Raw genomic sequence first — 15,933 nt, 5'->3', positions numbered from 1 at the left:
TCTAACGCTCCCCGTGTTCTTAATAGGGAAACAGGTTTTCCAAGCAGTCTTGGATAAACTGGGAGTAAGTATGTATTTTATACCATACTTTCTATTACGATCTTACCACAGGCTAATTAATGATTTTGTAGACGTTAAACCATCTCTTCGAAAGTTCTGTAAGCACCCATGCTTAGGAATTTCGCTATCATTTTTTAGATTTTAACTTTTTGTTTGGATCAATTTTTTTTATGCAACGCTTATTGTTCATTAAAATTTCATATCATCGAAAGCTTCATTTTGCACATCAAAATTAATGCCAAATGCGCTTTTGTAAGGTCAAATTTCGAGTAGCTATTCATCACGTCAAACCAATCATTTATTCTTCCTAAAAAATCAGCGGTTGCCTTCTGTTCTTCTGCTTGAATATTAGAAATTGGGTTTAATGTTGATATTGCTGTGGATACAGTGTGGGACAACATTTCGGCTACAAGTCTAACATTTTGTCTAGCCGTCTGAACGCATTCCAAAATTAATTTCGTTAATTTATGGCCAGATTTTAACTCCTTATTGTCATTTTGTAAAACTAACTTCACTGGCTCTTTAGATAATTTAAAATCATTGTAAACGATCCCGTAATCAAGAAACCAGTTCCGAATTAGTTCGAGTAGGTGAGGTTGTAGAAAAATTAATATATGTAAATGTCTATAATAAAAATATAAGGTAAGAAAAAAAATATATAGTCTCGCGCGTGAAGATTTTTGATGTTATCGAGCGTGAAAAATTATCAGTTGTATATTTGAAGTTGTCCACGCGCGGACGTTTTGAAATCTCTTAATATAAAGTGAAATATTTATTTTCGAAGTCATCGTTATTTTTCCTTAACGGTTCCAAGTTAGGTTTAGTTAGGCCTAGTTTATTCAGTCGGCTAGGCAATACTATAAACAGTTGCTCTCCCATTATTACAACGTACATGTAAAACCTTCAACATCTTTAACATATTTGGTGCCGAAACCCGGGAACGTCATTTACGTGCCTACTTGGAAGCTGCGATAGCTGGAGATCAGAAAAAGAAGTTTATAAAGAAGCGGGAAACTACCCGAAGAACTACCACCAAGATTGTGGACGTAATAGAGAATGAATTGAATGAGAATCAGCCTAACGTACAAGAGCTTGAAGATGCTGTTGGGCAGTTGCAGTCCAAATTCAAAACATTAGTGAAACTAGACAACAAGATTGAAGACTTGATCACTGACGAAGGTGAATTTGAGATCGAGATAACCGAGACGGAGCAATATATGGATAGAGTGGTGCTATTTAAGAACTGGTGTCCGAGATCATCGCGATGTTAACAATGAGGACATTCCAGCAGCTATTCACGGTCCACCGGTTCGACTTCCAAAGCTGGAAATATGCAAATTTAACGGCGAAGTTTCGCTTTGGCAGAACTTTTGGGGCCAGTACGAGACTGCTATCCACAAAAACAATCACCTCAGTTGCCCGAATTTTCGACCCTATCGGATTCCTCAGCCCTTTCACCATTCGAGCTAAAATGATTTTTCAAGAACTCTGGAGCGAAAAATTTAAACTGGATTGGGATGACGAACTCCCGTTGGATATTTCGAGAAGATTTGACGATTGGTGCGAAGAACTAACGCACTTGAACATGATTAAAATACCAAGATATCTCTTAAGTGGAATCGCAGATTTGGGATACGAAAACGCCGAGATCCACTGTTTTGTTGACGCGAGCGAACGAGATTTCGCCGCGGTTGCGTATTGGAGGTTCCCAACTAAAGACGGGAAATATCAGACGAGCCTGATAACTTCTAAAACACTAGTTTCTCCACTCAAGAAAGAAACCATTCCTAGACTCGAACTAATGAGTGCTCTAATAGGCGCGAGGTTAGTGAATAGGACTTATGGACTGATTCGATCATCGCTCTATATTGGATACGCCGAAAGCCCTCTGACTGTAAACAATTTGTTGGAAACAGAGTTAGAGAAATACGACGCCTAATTAGTCCCGAGAACGTCCGCCACTGCCCAGGTCGAGAAAATCCAGCCGACCTGCCCACTCGTGGAATGTCTATCGAAAAATTATCGTTGAGTTACTTGTGGTGGCATGGTCCGATTTTCTTAGTCGAAGGAAATTTAGAAGACTCCATTGGCATTATGGAAAAATCTGATTTGAAGTTTGCGGAAAACGAATTGAAGACGGAAATAAAAAATGCGACGTTAGTCAATAATGTTGAACCAGTCTCAAAGCGGCTATTCGATTTAGATAGATTTAGCTCTTTTCTACGAGTCGTGAGAGTATTCGCTTGGATTTTAAGACTCTTTAAGAACAAGAAGAGAGAAATCAAGAAGGCAGGACCCTTTGACGCTGAAGAGATGATAATGGCGGAGAAATTATCTTTGTTGCAAGATCAAAAAGAAAGCTTCCCAATTGAATTTGAAAAACTACGGGAACAAAAAGATCTACCTAACGGATCGAACATTCTGTCGTTGACTCCGTTTCTCGATAAAGATGGACTTCTTTGCGTTGGTGGGCGCTTGCTTGGAGAAAACTTTTCATATCGTCAAAAACATCCGTGGATTTTGGATTCTAAGATTTACCTGTCGAAACTTTTGGTGCAATATCACCACGTCAGATTGCATCACGCTGGAGTAAACGAAACTTTGGTCGAAATCAGAGAAACTTACTGGATTCTGAAAGATCGACAACTCGTAAAGAAAGTAATCTACGATTGTGGCCGTTGTAAAAGATATAGAGTTAAACCATGTGAAACAACTGTGGCACTGCTACCTACGATAAGAACCACGGAAGCGCCACCTTTCCAAGTTTGCGAAGTTGATTTTGGTGGACCACTTTTGACGAAACAAGGAACCAAGTGTTACATAGCTCTGTATACCTGCGCTGTTACACGTGCTGTCCATTTGGAAATTGTTAGTGATTTATCGGCTGAAACGTTCTTGTTGAGTTTCCGAAGATTTGTGTCACGTCGAGGGATGGTGGGGATAGTAATTAGCAACAATGCTAAAACCTTTAAGAGAGCCGAGGCGGATTTGGATTTGCTCTGGAAGAATTTGAGAGGAATCGAGGTTATAGAATTTTTCAGTAAACACAAGGTCGAGTGGCGATACAACGTAGAACGTGCGGCGTGGTGGGGTGGATTTTTTGAGAGAATGATTCGTAGTGTTAAAACTGCCCTGAGGAAGACACTGGGTCAAGCCCACCTTACGTATGAAGAACTCGAGACAACGGTAATCGAAGTTGAGGCTACAGTCAACTCTCGTCCACTAACTTTTGTGTCGCAAGACGCAAACGAGCCAGCGCCCCTCACGCCCGCCCATTTTCTGGTGGGTAACAGATTAACTGGACTACCATCGCAAGTATTTAAGGAATCACCCATTCAACTCATTCAGCGCCCGATCTTACAAGGCGCCTTAAATACCGGCAAAACCTCATGGAAGCGTTTTGGACGCGTTGGAGGAATGGATATATGTTGGAACTTCGATCAGCGTTCCATAGAATCCAAAGAAAACCCAGCCGTGAACTTTCAGTTGGTGACATTGTTTTGATTGAAGATAATAAATTACCACGCCTGATGTGGAAAATGGGACGAATTGAACAGACTTTTAAGGGTAAAGATGAGATCGTTAGATTTTGTTCAATTAGAATGCCAAGCGGTATTAATTTATTACGTCCGGTTAAATTATTGTATCCTTTAGAGTATAACGAAAATGTCAACTAAAATTTAGGAATATAATGTTAAGTTTTAAAACTTGTTTGAACGTTGTTCAAGGCTGGGGAGTGTGTAGAAAAATTAATATATGTAAATGTCTATAATAAAAATATTGCTAAATATAAGGTAAGAAAAAAAATATATAGTCTCGCGCGTGAAGATTTTTGATGTTATCGAGCGTGAAAAATTATCAGTTGTATATTTGAAGTTGTCCACGCGCGGACGTTTTGAAATCTCTTAATATAAAGTGAAATATTTATTTTCGAAGTCATCGTTATTTTTCCTTAACGGTTCCAAGTTAGGTTTAGTTAGGCCTAGTTTATTCAGTCGGCTAGGCAATACTATAAACAGTTGCTCTCCCATTATTACAACGTAAAACCTTCAACATCTTTAACAGAGGTACACCCGCGAAACAATATATTACATCATTAGGGTTGGTTGGATTATTGAAACATGTTTTATGTACTGAGACCCCAAGCGTTCTCCAAAACCCCATGTTGCTTGCGCCCATGTCCCTCCCGCACACTGTCTAGTTCTGATATGCAGTCAAATAATTTTTCTTTTGTCATCTTTTGATCAAAAGCAAAATCAGTTGGTTGTTTCCAATTTGAAAAAAGACCCCTCTCCATTATAACTTGCATGTGGCTGTGCATGGTTATAATTCTTTCCCGCTTTGGGTCATATTTATAAGTTGAACGCAGATGTACTTCATCATACCTCGAAACTGTTATTTTTTCTAACATCATAAAGGATACCCTCTTTAAAATCTAATTAAGCAGCATTTCGTTTTAAGGTTGAAATGGAGGAAGCGGTATGTTCATTTGGTTTTCAAATTTAAAATATCGAAGTGCAAACGCATTTGCTACGTCATATTTTCCCAAAGTCACCTTTTTTCCCATTAATATTTTTACCCGATTATTAGAAAAAAAATTCTTTAAAATTGCTTCCCTTTCAGCCTTAAGTTTTTCTAGTTTTCATTTTTAAAATATAAAACATAACATTAAAACATATTAATCTGAGATGACAAAAGGTTTATATTTATTGAGCGCCGACTTTGCTCGTCTTATATGTGTGTTTTTTACAGACAGTGTAATTTCTAAGGCCTTGAAAAGATGAATTTCCTGTAGTTAGATTTCGAAAGTCACTGTAAAGACATTATAATCCTCCACTGTATACAGTTTCTTTCGAAAAATTTATTGTGTTTTTCAAATATGGACATAAATACTTCTTTCTAAGAGATCCATTATGTTCTTCTGGAACAAGGTTTGATACTAATCGGAACATTTTACAATATGTTCATAGACATTGTGGCTACCAGAAATAATAAAGTTCAAGCAATTAACAAAAGAAGATTATGAATTCCACCTTCGGAACTCAGCATATCTCGAATATTTTTCCTTGTTACCAAATGTACGCAATAATTGCCGAGATTGCGGGAATATTTACCGAGGAATAAAACAATATTTACCGAGAATAATGCACCTTGTCTTATCTGCCAATCTGCCGCTTTTCATTCAGAAGATAATACAATATCGGTGAGAAACTACTAAAATGACACGGTGTTGGTTCGGCTGACAGGGTTTTACACTTGCTGGATAAAATTGGCGCGTTAATGCTCTAACAAGGAGAGTACCCGAGGTGTTTGTTGCCGATTTGGTTGTCAGTCAGCCGTAATGTAGAACTACATGAGATATGAAATTTCCCAAAACGAGACGTTGCGTTACTCATTCTATTTGCCATAGCAACCGAAAATGTCTGGTCCACCTTTAGGTAATAAGTTTGGGTAAATTGGAAAATTTTTGGGTAAAATAAAGAAAAAATCTTATTTTGATAAAAGTGGTAGTTCTGGGAAAATTCAATTAGAAATTATATTTAAAAAAAAATCGTAGGTGAAACTGAGAAAATTCCATGCTTTTTTAAATGGAGATTTTTGTGTTTAAAGTGGCCAAAAACATTTTCGGTTGCCATGGCCAATCGAATAGGTAGTGCAACGTCTCCTTTTGGGAAATTTCATATCTCATATAGTTCTACATTACGCCCGACTTTGAACCAAATCGGCAATAAACAACTTGGGTACTCTCCTTGTAAGTTCCATCGAGCTTCTACTATAAAGCTGACCAGCCCCAGGATGTTCCAACCAACAACGTCGCGGTGACTTGCAGTAGAATAAGTGAGTCCTCTTTTCATTTCGTCAATCAAGCTCCGTGTTATTTATATTAACGTATACTGTTTCTACGTATATTGTCATATGTAATTCGGCTGTTACATTCAACTGAAGAAATGACCTTTAATATCGTAATTTGCCTTATACTGCACTAGCGGTATTGTTTAAGGTATTGGTAACTTTTGACAATAAGTCGTTTTGTAATCGCAACTTTTTGAAAGAGTTTTAAAATCCTATTTTATAAATAAGATTTAGCATGCGTTGCACTATATGTTGCTTAGGTAATTACTTCCATTTTCGAAGCTAGTTTTGAATTTCGAGGGGCTAAAGTGAAATTTCGCTTAAAACCAAGATTAATACTTTTTTTTTCGGTTTCAAAACTATTTTATTTCAAGAGTATGGATTTTTAACGATATCAGTTGAAAATATTATATCTTGATACAATTTTTAAATAGCTAATAAAAGCATTGCTCAAACTCTCAATCAGCTCAAGTTTTGTGTTTTCAATGCTTTCGATCTGAAAAACGTTATTTTTAATGTGTTCTAATATATGCCGATTTAAATATCCAAAAAAATGTCAATTGTTGAGATTTTCTTGCTATATTTCAGCGTAACGAGATTTGTGGAAACCCGACAGAGACGGCCATCCGACATGTACATGGGATTTTACCACAACATAGAGAAGGAGACAGAGTTGAATATCACGCCGACAGCCATCGCAATGTTCTTCTTGATGTCCGCGTGTGGTTCTGGGGAACGGCGCTCTCAATCATCGTCGAACACACCCGATATTACGTCAATAAACTAAAGAAATAAAATATTCTGCGTCAGCAGCGTAAAAACTTTATTCAAGGAGTGACAATAAAAACATTTAAGCATATATGAACAGAAAATATATATCAATGATTCATTTTACGAGTTACATGCTCTATTTCCCCTTTAACCGCTTCGATGAGTAAGTAAATCTTCCCGTAATCGGTGCGATGGCAAATACTGAAACCAGCTCTTAGGGTACAATGGACCGTGCTGCTTACTACAGATGAATAGTTTTTGCATGTTAGAAATCTCACCGAAAGTGCTTTCTCTCTCAAACCAACTATTCGTCCGTTGCCATAGTGCAAGTTACTCTAGGGACAGTTGCGATCATTTAGGCTACATTTCGTACTCATATTAACGATAATTCTTCCATAGCAATATTCCCACTTCGATATATATATATATCTCGATGTGGAACTAAAAATGGCCAAATTCAAGCTGTACTAAAAGATAAAAATGGATAAATTCAAGCTGTACTAAAAATTAAAAATTGCCAAATTCCAGCTGTACTAAAAGATAAAAATTGCCAAATTCCAGATGTACTAAAAGATAAAGATGGCCAAATTCCAGATGTACTAAAAGATATGATATGAAAATGGCCAAATTCAAGTTGTACTACTAGATAAGATATAAAAATGGCCAAATTCAAGCTAAACTAGAAGGTACATGTAATATATGAAAATGCCCTAATTCAAGATAAACTAAAAGATAAGATATAAAAATGGCCCAATTCAAGCTGTACTAAAATATAAGATATAAAAATGGACAATTCCAAGTTAAGCTAAAAGATAAAATATGAAAATGGCCAAATTAAAATATACACAGGTGTCTTCAATTTTATATTTTTATTTATTCAATCTAAATTTGAAATTGCGTCTAGTTTGTCCTATATAAACACCCCTGCATGAACAGGGTATTTTTTAGACTCCAAACATTTCCGCTAGAGGGATTCTATCTTTTTTTGGGCCAATTATATTAGATAGTTTATTGTAGGGTTTAATTACCGGTTTTATTTTATTGTTGCTAAGTTGATTATCTATTTTTTCGGAAAACGATTTTACGTAGGTAATTACTGCAAAAGGTTTTTTAACATTGTTTACAGGGAGTTTAGAGTTTATTTTTATTAAATGTCTGCTTTTTACCTTGGGCAGGATTTTGTTGTAAAAATTGTCTTTAAGACCACGGTTCCGAGCAATAGTTTTTATAAGTTATAATTCACTGTTTAGGGTAATCTCATCGGAGCAAACGTTAAACGCGCGGAAAACAAAGGAGTGGAAAGCGCTAGTTTTTTGCGATAGTGGGTGATTAGAGTTGACGTGTGGGGGCATTGAAACTGAAAAAGGTTTTATATACACCTTAGTAACAAAATTAGGTTTTCAACAGAGATGACGGCCCAGGTAGTTTTTTAGCTGCATTATGGAATTAAACCCCTACCTGCTCCCAATCTTTATTGTATAACTAAAACCCCTCCCCCCTTAAAATAGTTCCCCTCATAATTTTTAATCTTTAATTTTTTGTACCCCCTAGCGATAGATTCATGAATATGTGTAAATTTCTCCATTAGCACACCTGACGATGAAACCGAATGGTTTTGGAAACATGTCGTGTAATCGTTTTTTAAATTAAATACTTTTATCCTTTCACTACGCAATAGTGGTTTTTTGTTTTTTCAATTATTTTCATGCGTAGAAGTAGTCGAAAATAATTACAAATTTAGTGAATCCGCACACGGGAAAAATTGTGACGACTTTCTTTTGGAGACTCAAAAGCAAGTTCTTGAAAAATCTATCGCAACTCCAGAAATTCAGCACTTCAGCAAATTAGTCAATTTGGTCCAGACGGTTTCAAACTTAAAGAAACTATTCGAAAATACAGTAAAATTTTCCGGTCCAGAAATTCAGCACTTCAGAAAATTAGTAAATTTTGTCCAGACGGTTTATAAGATAGTAGCTTCTATGTAGGAGGAATTCTTCAAAATTCAGCAGTACATTCGTCCAGAAATTCAGGAAATTAGACAATCCCCATGATCCCGTGCCTTGTGGCTCCTCTCGGATTCCAGAAAAAATGGTGAAGAAAATGTAACAAACGATTTTTAATAGGTGTTTACAAAAAATCCTTATCAAAGATGCACCATGGAGGAGGTAAAAGTCGAGGAGGGGATGTGTAACATAAATATACTATAGATTTTCGAAAAACACGTTTGCCAGAACATTTGTAACGAGTTGTGAGTATAGTGGCGAATCGCGAGAGGTAGTGAACAATGTCTACACCGAAGCGAATTAGGGTTAAGGGAAACACATGTTGTATTCCAAATTGTTCTAGTAACACGTTAACTACGAATGTAAGTTTTCATCATTTTCCTAAAGATGAAGTTATTAGAGCCGAATGGATACGAAGAATTAGACTTGTGTCTAAGAAAATACAACACAAATGGCCAAGGCCCTCAAGAGCAGCAACCCCTACTAGGTACTCCACTAACTGGACACCTTCAAAAAGCCATCTAGTATGCGACTTTCACTTTCAAAGGGATGGGAAAAAACAATTTAACGACGATTATCCAATTTACATTGGAAACTACGAGTTCTTCACTACGTATGAACCTTTGAATCAAGAAGTTGCAGCTTCTGTTACTATCGAAGGTTCTACTAGTCTGAAGAGAATTAAATTAGGTAACTACCGCCTTCTTCGATTACTTTAACGTTTAATGGTTTTAAAAGTTGTTTTATATTTTTAGATTCAACTTCAGACCATACGTATTCTGCCACTAACAATGAGCATTGCTTTCAAAGTCATCAAGCTCTTCAGGCATTACAAGGAAAATATCTTCTTTTAGAAGATAAATTGTCCAAATGTCAGTTGGAAGTAAATGAACTGAAAGAAAAAATACAGTCGTTGGAAGAAAAAGTCAATGAAAGTAGTAAACTTATAACCAATTTGGAAAATGAAATTCAGACGGAGAAATTTTTATAAGAAAATATAAGTGTTTACGAAAAGAAGTTGAAGTTTTATACAGGATTCCAGTCATCCAAACATTTTAATGAACTATATACATTTTTAGAAGACGACATTCCATCATAACAGTTATATAATAGTGCAAATAACAACATTCGTAAAACGTCTAGGGATGGGTCCCAGAAGGGTAGGCCCACATGCCTAAATTTCAAAAACCAGCTTTTTCTAGTGCTATGTAGAATTCGGACCAGTTTGTTGAAAGAAGATTTGGCGTAACATTTAATGTAAGTGTTTCCACAGTTAGTAACATTTGGATTACGTGGGTGGACTTTTTATACAGAAGGTTAACTAGGATACTCATTTGGACTTCTCGCAAAGTGGTTGATGAGTTTATGCCGGAAGCATTTAAAAACCATATTCTTCTACAAGAATTTTGATTGATTGTACTGAACTATTCATCGAAAAACCTGACGATAATACTACGCAAAGTGACACATATTCGAACTATAAAAAACAACACTGCTAAAGGATTTATCGGAATATCCCCCAATGGCTTCATTACCTTTGTATCCAAATTAGCGCCTGGTAGAATTTCAGATAAAGACATTACTATTGATAGTGGCTTGATTAAACCGTTAGAGAAAGGGGATTCGGTAATGGCAGACAGGGGCTTTATCATCGCGGAAGAATTAGAAAAAGAGGGCATCACGCTAAATATACCTCCCTTTTTAGGCAAAAAAGAGCAACTCTCCAAAGAAGAGATTGAGAAAACACGAGAAATTGCCAATTTAAGAATTCATGTTGAACGCGTTATTAAGGAGTTCAAAAAACATCGCATTCTAAAGTTTATTTTCCCAAATTCGATGCACCATCAAATGAATAAACTATGGAATGTTTGTGCTTATCTAACTAACTTCACGAATAAACATCTTCTTGATAGAAAAGAAGGTGCACTGTCATCCAACTGCACTGACCAGCCATCAACATCACACTAATAATTTACTAAAATTAAAAAAGATGAATAAAAATTTGTACTTTTTATTTAAAAGACTTGTCGTTTTGTAAAGAGCATACACATGGTAATTAAAAATATTTTACATGAAAACTATGAAGTTTAGGAACCATCATTTTGTGAAACAGGCAGGGCCGTCTTTACATACTGTTGGGCCCCTGGCACTTTTAATTTTGGGGGCCCCCTCGAGTGGCGTAACTTATAAACTTTTATATTTAAAAATTAATTACCATTCATGAAACGCATCGGAGAAAAACAATTATCCCATAGTGCTCAAACTATTTGTGTATGATAGCAGACGTTACCGACTTAAGTTATTACATTCTTTGGAAGTTTTTAAAAACAAACTATTGAAATCCCAGGACCACACAAATCGGTTCCATAATCAGCGTGGGCAAATGACCAGTTTAAAAATTGCCCGGACCTGTTTATTAATTTAATCGGAGGGGGTTTATTGTCCACTGGACCACTTAATTAATACGAGGTAAATATTTTTAAGTTGGTAGGTCCAAATGTTATATTATTAGTCTTTGGATTTGTAGGTCTGTGTAACGGCGGCTGCGGAATGTTAGTACATTCCAATTCGAATTCACTAGGGCTGTGCGAGTAGTGGTTTTAGGCAATCGAGTCGGGTATCTAGTACGAAATTTTTCATCGAGTATTCGAGTCGAGTAATATTGAAGTGGGATATAAAAAACTAGTATACTAGCCTAGTAGCCTAATTGTAGTAATTAATAGTAAAATAACAATATACATTTTCTAAATTTATTAATGTACCGTCTGTCCGTATATTGCTTAGGAAGTTAAGACTCCCAAGACAGCCAACATCAGAAACTAAAACTTAATAATATTGTTTGAAGAAAACCACGCAGGCGCAGTACGTATTAAAAACTGTGACCTATCCCCAAGGTCATTCAAAGTATTTGTTATTTCTACGTCTTGTAGGTACCGTTTATTATTTTCACCCCAAAAAGTTGCAAAAACAATCTTTGAACTTACAGCAGCTTTATCGAGTTATTGGGTACCCGATTATGCAATTTTTGGTAATCGATAATCGACGAGTATTTTCCAATTATTTATTCGAGGTCCAGTTCGAGTACTCGACTTCAAAAAATGCCGAGTAATCTCTGATGTTCGAGTACTCGCACAGCCCTATAATTCAAGCTATTGAAAACGGTTAAGAGTTAAAACACGCTATTCTAATGTAGAAGACGTCGTGCACCCGTCGTGTTCCAGTTTATTTATTCAAGGCCATGTGGGTCACTGGTCACCTGTCCACTTTCAAAAAAATCCATAATGCTATTAAACTTACTTAGAGAAATGATTCTGTTGAACAGCTAATTCAAATCATTTTGGCTTACTAATATATAAAAATAGGCTGAGTCCGAAAAACTGTTGGTGAATGAAAACAAATTATCGAGGGTAGAAATCAGCTTAGACGTTTCATTTTAACAGCTTATAGGACCTTCAATAAAACATCTTCAAGGAAATCGCCAAGAAGTAATGTTTCCGAGAGATAGGACCCCAAAAGTTATTGTTTATATAGTGCTTGTTGAAATAATGGAAACTTTTCACCTGTATGTTATGCAACAAGTGTTTCATTTTAGTCCGCCTAAGCCAGCTGGCTTTTTTTATACATATTAGGGCTTCGGAAAAACCCGATATGCTGTTTACAGGTGAAAAGTTTTTATTATTTCAACATGCACCAAATAACATAGTTATAAGAAATGTATATAAAGGTCTAGATAAATTTCGGGGCGTCTAAGCCTAATATAAAATACGGAATTGACATCTAGCAGACACCGAGGAAGGCACGTGACCAAGAGCGCGAGGTCTCTTAGCATTTTAGTACTAAGTGCTTGACCTTTCCGCAGGCCGTAGTCTTTAGACACCATCTGTTGGTGACTTTTAGTATAATTTTTAAGCGGGAGACAATGGCTCTCACGACGATAGTACGAGCTTTCTTATCGACAGATAGCGCCTTATAAGGATAGCCTGCAGAAATTTCTGCTAGCTGTCACCTCCGTATTCACTCCCTTTGAAATATTTTATCTAGACCTTTATATACGTTTCCTATATCTATGCCAAATAAACAGTAACTTTCAGATCCTGGCTCTCGGATATATTACTTCTTGGCAATTTCCGAGAAAATGTTTTATTGATGCGCCCATTAAAACCACTATGGTCTACTAATATATAAAAATAGGCTGTGTCCGAAAAACTGTTGGTGATGGAAAACAAATTATCGAGGGTAGAAATCAGCTTATACTAAAAATGTGGCGACGTTGTCCACCAGTCGACATAAAACGTCTGAGTTAAATACAAAAATAGGGCGAAGATATACCTTCGTTTAGTCATTATTTCAAAGATAAATTTTTAATATTAAATAGTTTTGTATTAGGCCTGAGGGACCCCTCTTGAACTCGGGGCCCTGGGAAAGACGGCATTGGAAACAGGTTGACATTAAAGTAAATTCTTTCGCAAAAAGAATCTCTGCTAGTCACTATAAAAAAATCACACCATTGGAACCCAGTTACTCCGAGTTGGCATTGCACTTGGTAATAGTAGTTATGATTAATCTTTAAATTAATTTTTCCATTGCCCTCAAGCTTCAAACAGTGAGCTCTCTTATTTTGTATTGATTCCCGAATATTTTCTCCTAGTTCTTTGGCTTTTGCCAAAGTTTTTATTTCGAGTAAGCCCCATTGATTTATGTTTTCATCAAAAATCAAGTGGTCTGGAGATGCTCCTATAATAGGTAACGACGGATTCACGCAAAATCCTATTTTAAAAGCATTCACTTTTCCTAATTTGACGGTTTTGTACATTTCAACTGCGTTATTTTCATTCGTTATACCTTCTTGAGCGTAAATATTTGATTTTAGGTTAGCACCTTTTCGAATTTTTTCAACGTAACTCTCCGTAACTTCCGCCTTTCTTTTAATAACATCCCCACAGTTCGAAGCGGTTATCCTGATTTCACGTTCCGGCAGTGGCGTAGCAATAATTTGATGGGCCCGTTGACAGTGTTTTGATTTTGTACTGGATTGCTCTCTAGTGAGTTTCTCCAGCTCTAAAGCTTGTTGAAGAGATATACCACATTTAGCCGGAAATAAAAGGTTATTTTCTGATGCTAAATTTAGAAATGGTATCTGCGGTACTTCTACAGTAGGTTGAGAATTTTCTGAAATATCACCTTTATTTTTTTGGGTACGGGATGGCTTTGTTTGGTCTGTAGTCACTTTCACTTATTATTGCGGACCACATGCTATGCCTATCTTGAACTTTATCTGAAAGTGCTTGAATCCTCTTTTTCAATTTCTCACTATCTTCAACGGCTTCTGCGTCTATTAACTGTGGCAAAGAGCAATATAATTCCAAAGCCTCCGAGCTCTTTTTTGGGGGGTTATCTGTGAATCTGTCTTTTAATTTGTGCTGGACAAAATTTAAGGTCTTCAAAATGTTTTGTCTGTAGCGTTGATAATTTGATAGTTGGGTTTCCCCATTGCCTTTCGCCTTCCGTACAAGCTATATCATCTTTAATGAAAGTAAGCTTTTCTACTTTACAATCCCAAAGGTAAAAAAGTAGAGCGCTGACATGCTTTCACACACCTGCAGTACCACAAGGACACTGACAATAAGCAGATATAACTTCACCGGTTGGTGTTTTAAGTTGAAGCTGAACGCGATATTGTTTAGAGCTGTACGACGAAATTGTTACACATTTCACAAATAGATTGTCTTCGGTAGCAAGACACAAACTCACTGATTTAATTTTCTGGGATTTTACCATGCGGTTACCATTCTCTAAGTGTTTCGTTGGTTTATTGAGGTAAAAATATTCGAAAATAATGTTTATATTGAAATCATTTGGGAGGTATTTCAGTTGTTTAGTCCAGGGACCTTTGGTAAGCCCTTCGAAATGAATCTCAGTCTTCACTTTCTTGGTAGTGGCATGGGAACGTATTCTTTGAGGCAGTTCTGATTCGAGACATAACTTTCTCTTGACTAGTGGTTGACTATGTTCTGGTTGGTTTAATTTCGGACTATTTCTTAACACATTTTGCGGACTAGGTGAACAAATATTTCTGGATTTGGGGCTTAGAAAGTTTTCTTTTGAAGAATTAGTAGTCTTAAGCCTTGTATGAAAACGCAAGCTATAAAATTGGAATAAAACAAAAATAATATAATAATACTATTTTACCAAAGAAACCCAGTTGTATAATTCATATTTTACTTTAAAAAAATAATCTCCAAAAACGTAAACAGTAGGGCTTGTTAGCCCTCGGGACTCCTGCGGCTCCTAGCCAAAATATCAAGGCAACACGAGAATAAAGACAAGCGGAGCCACCCTCTCTCTTTACTCGAACTTGCCCCGGCATGAGATCCGTACTGAACTGAACTTGCCATCAAAGACGAATGGGCTATTTTATGCCGGGGGACAAACACGCATACTAGGATTTTTAGTAAACACCTATTCGTCATAGAAAGGTTTGCCATATTATTGCTTATTAACGATAACGTGACTTTAAGCTAAAGCTGAAACCCCAGAAAAACGAGCGAGAATATCAAACGGAATTTGACACCGCCAGCGTCGGAATTCGGCGTAAGCTGTCTGCTACAGCAAATAGGCTAACGGCTCTCGCCTCTTTGTAAACGCATACGCGAGAGCCGACGCCGATGAAATATTTTCCGTTTCGTGTAAAAGCTTCGGGATTTCGCTCGCTTATAAACCCGCCTCAAGCGTTCCATTTCCTTTAACGGATATTAGAAAACTCAAATATGATAACACAATGCACAACGAGAAACAGAAACGTTTAAACATGGCTTTTTTTTAATCCGTAACCATAAAATCCACACTGTATAACTATTTTACCAAGTTTGAAAGCCAATAGGTTTAACGGCGGCGAACACCACGACGTCATTGGCGAGGTTCCCTGTCGCTACGTAAATGACCCATTTCCTTTACTCGTCTTATAACCTTGGTATTCTCAAAGTTTTGATTGAGATAATAAAGATATAATTATGTAATTACTGAGAACGAATGAGTTGGCGGATGTAAGAAAATAGTGTGATACCTAGCTTCGTTTTTGGTCGTATCTTACATTAAAACCAATATTCTGGTCATTTTCTTTTCGCGCGCTGTTTGAAACTGGAATCGTAAAAAATAAAACCGAAGCGGGGTAAAACTGGAAGTCATGCATAATACCGCAAATTATTTAAACAACCACCACAGCCTTTGATTTCATTCTAGATAAATT

General features: G+C 36.6%; 1 protein-coding gene across 1 annotated transcript; it reads left to right on the top strand.

Annotated features, from left to right (window-relative positions):
• Window positions 1-2,064: 2,064 nt before the first annotated feature.
• On the top strand, window positions 2,065-3,564 carry LOC149968922 (uncharacterized). Its single transcript, XM_090169435.1, has one exon. It carries the CDS (start codon window positions 2,065-2,067, stop codon window positions 3,562-3,564), a length of 1,500 nt encoding a protein of 499 aa, XP_090025561.1.
• Window positions 3,565-15,933: the final 12,369 nt, after the last annotated feature.

Source organism: Leiobunum rupestre, chromosome 1 (genome assembly GCF_980474605.1).
Source record: "Leiobunum rupestre chromosome 1, qqLeiRupe1.1.hap1, whole genome shotgun sequence".
NCBI classification, from domain to species: domain Eukaryota; kingdom Metazoa; phylum Arthropoda; class Arachnida; order Opiliones; family Sclerosomatidae; genus Leiobunum; species Leiobunum rupestre.
This window is presented reverse-complemented; position numbering and strand designations above follow the sequence as displayed.

Excerpts from the sequence above, each read along its gene's own strand:
- LOC149968922 (XM_090169435.1), top strand. The coding sequence starts at position 2,065 with ATGTCTATCGAAAAATTATCGTTGAGTTACTTGTGGTGGCATGGTCCG.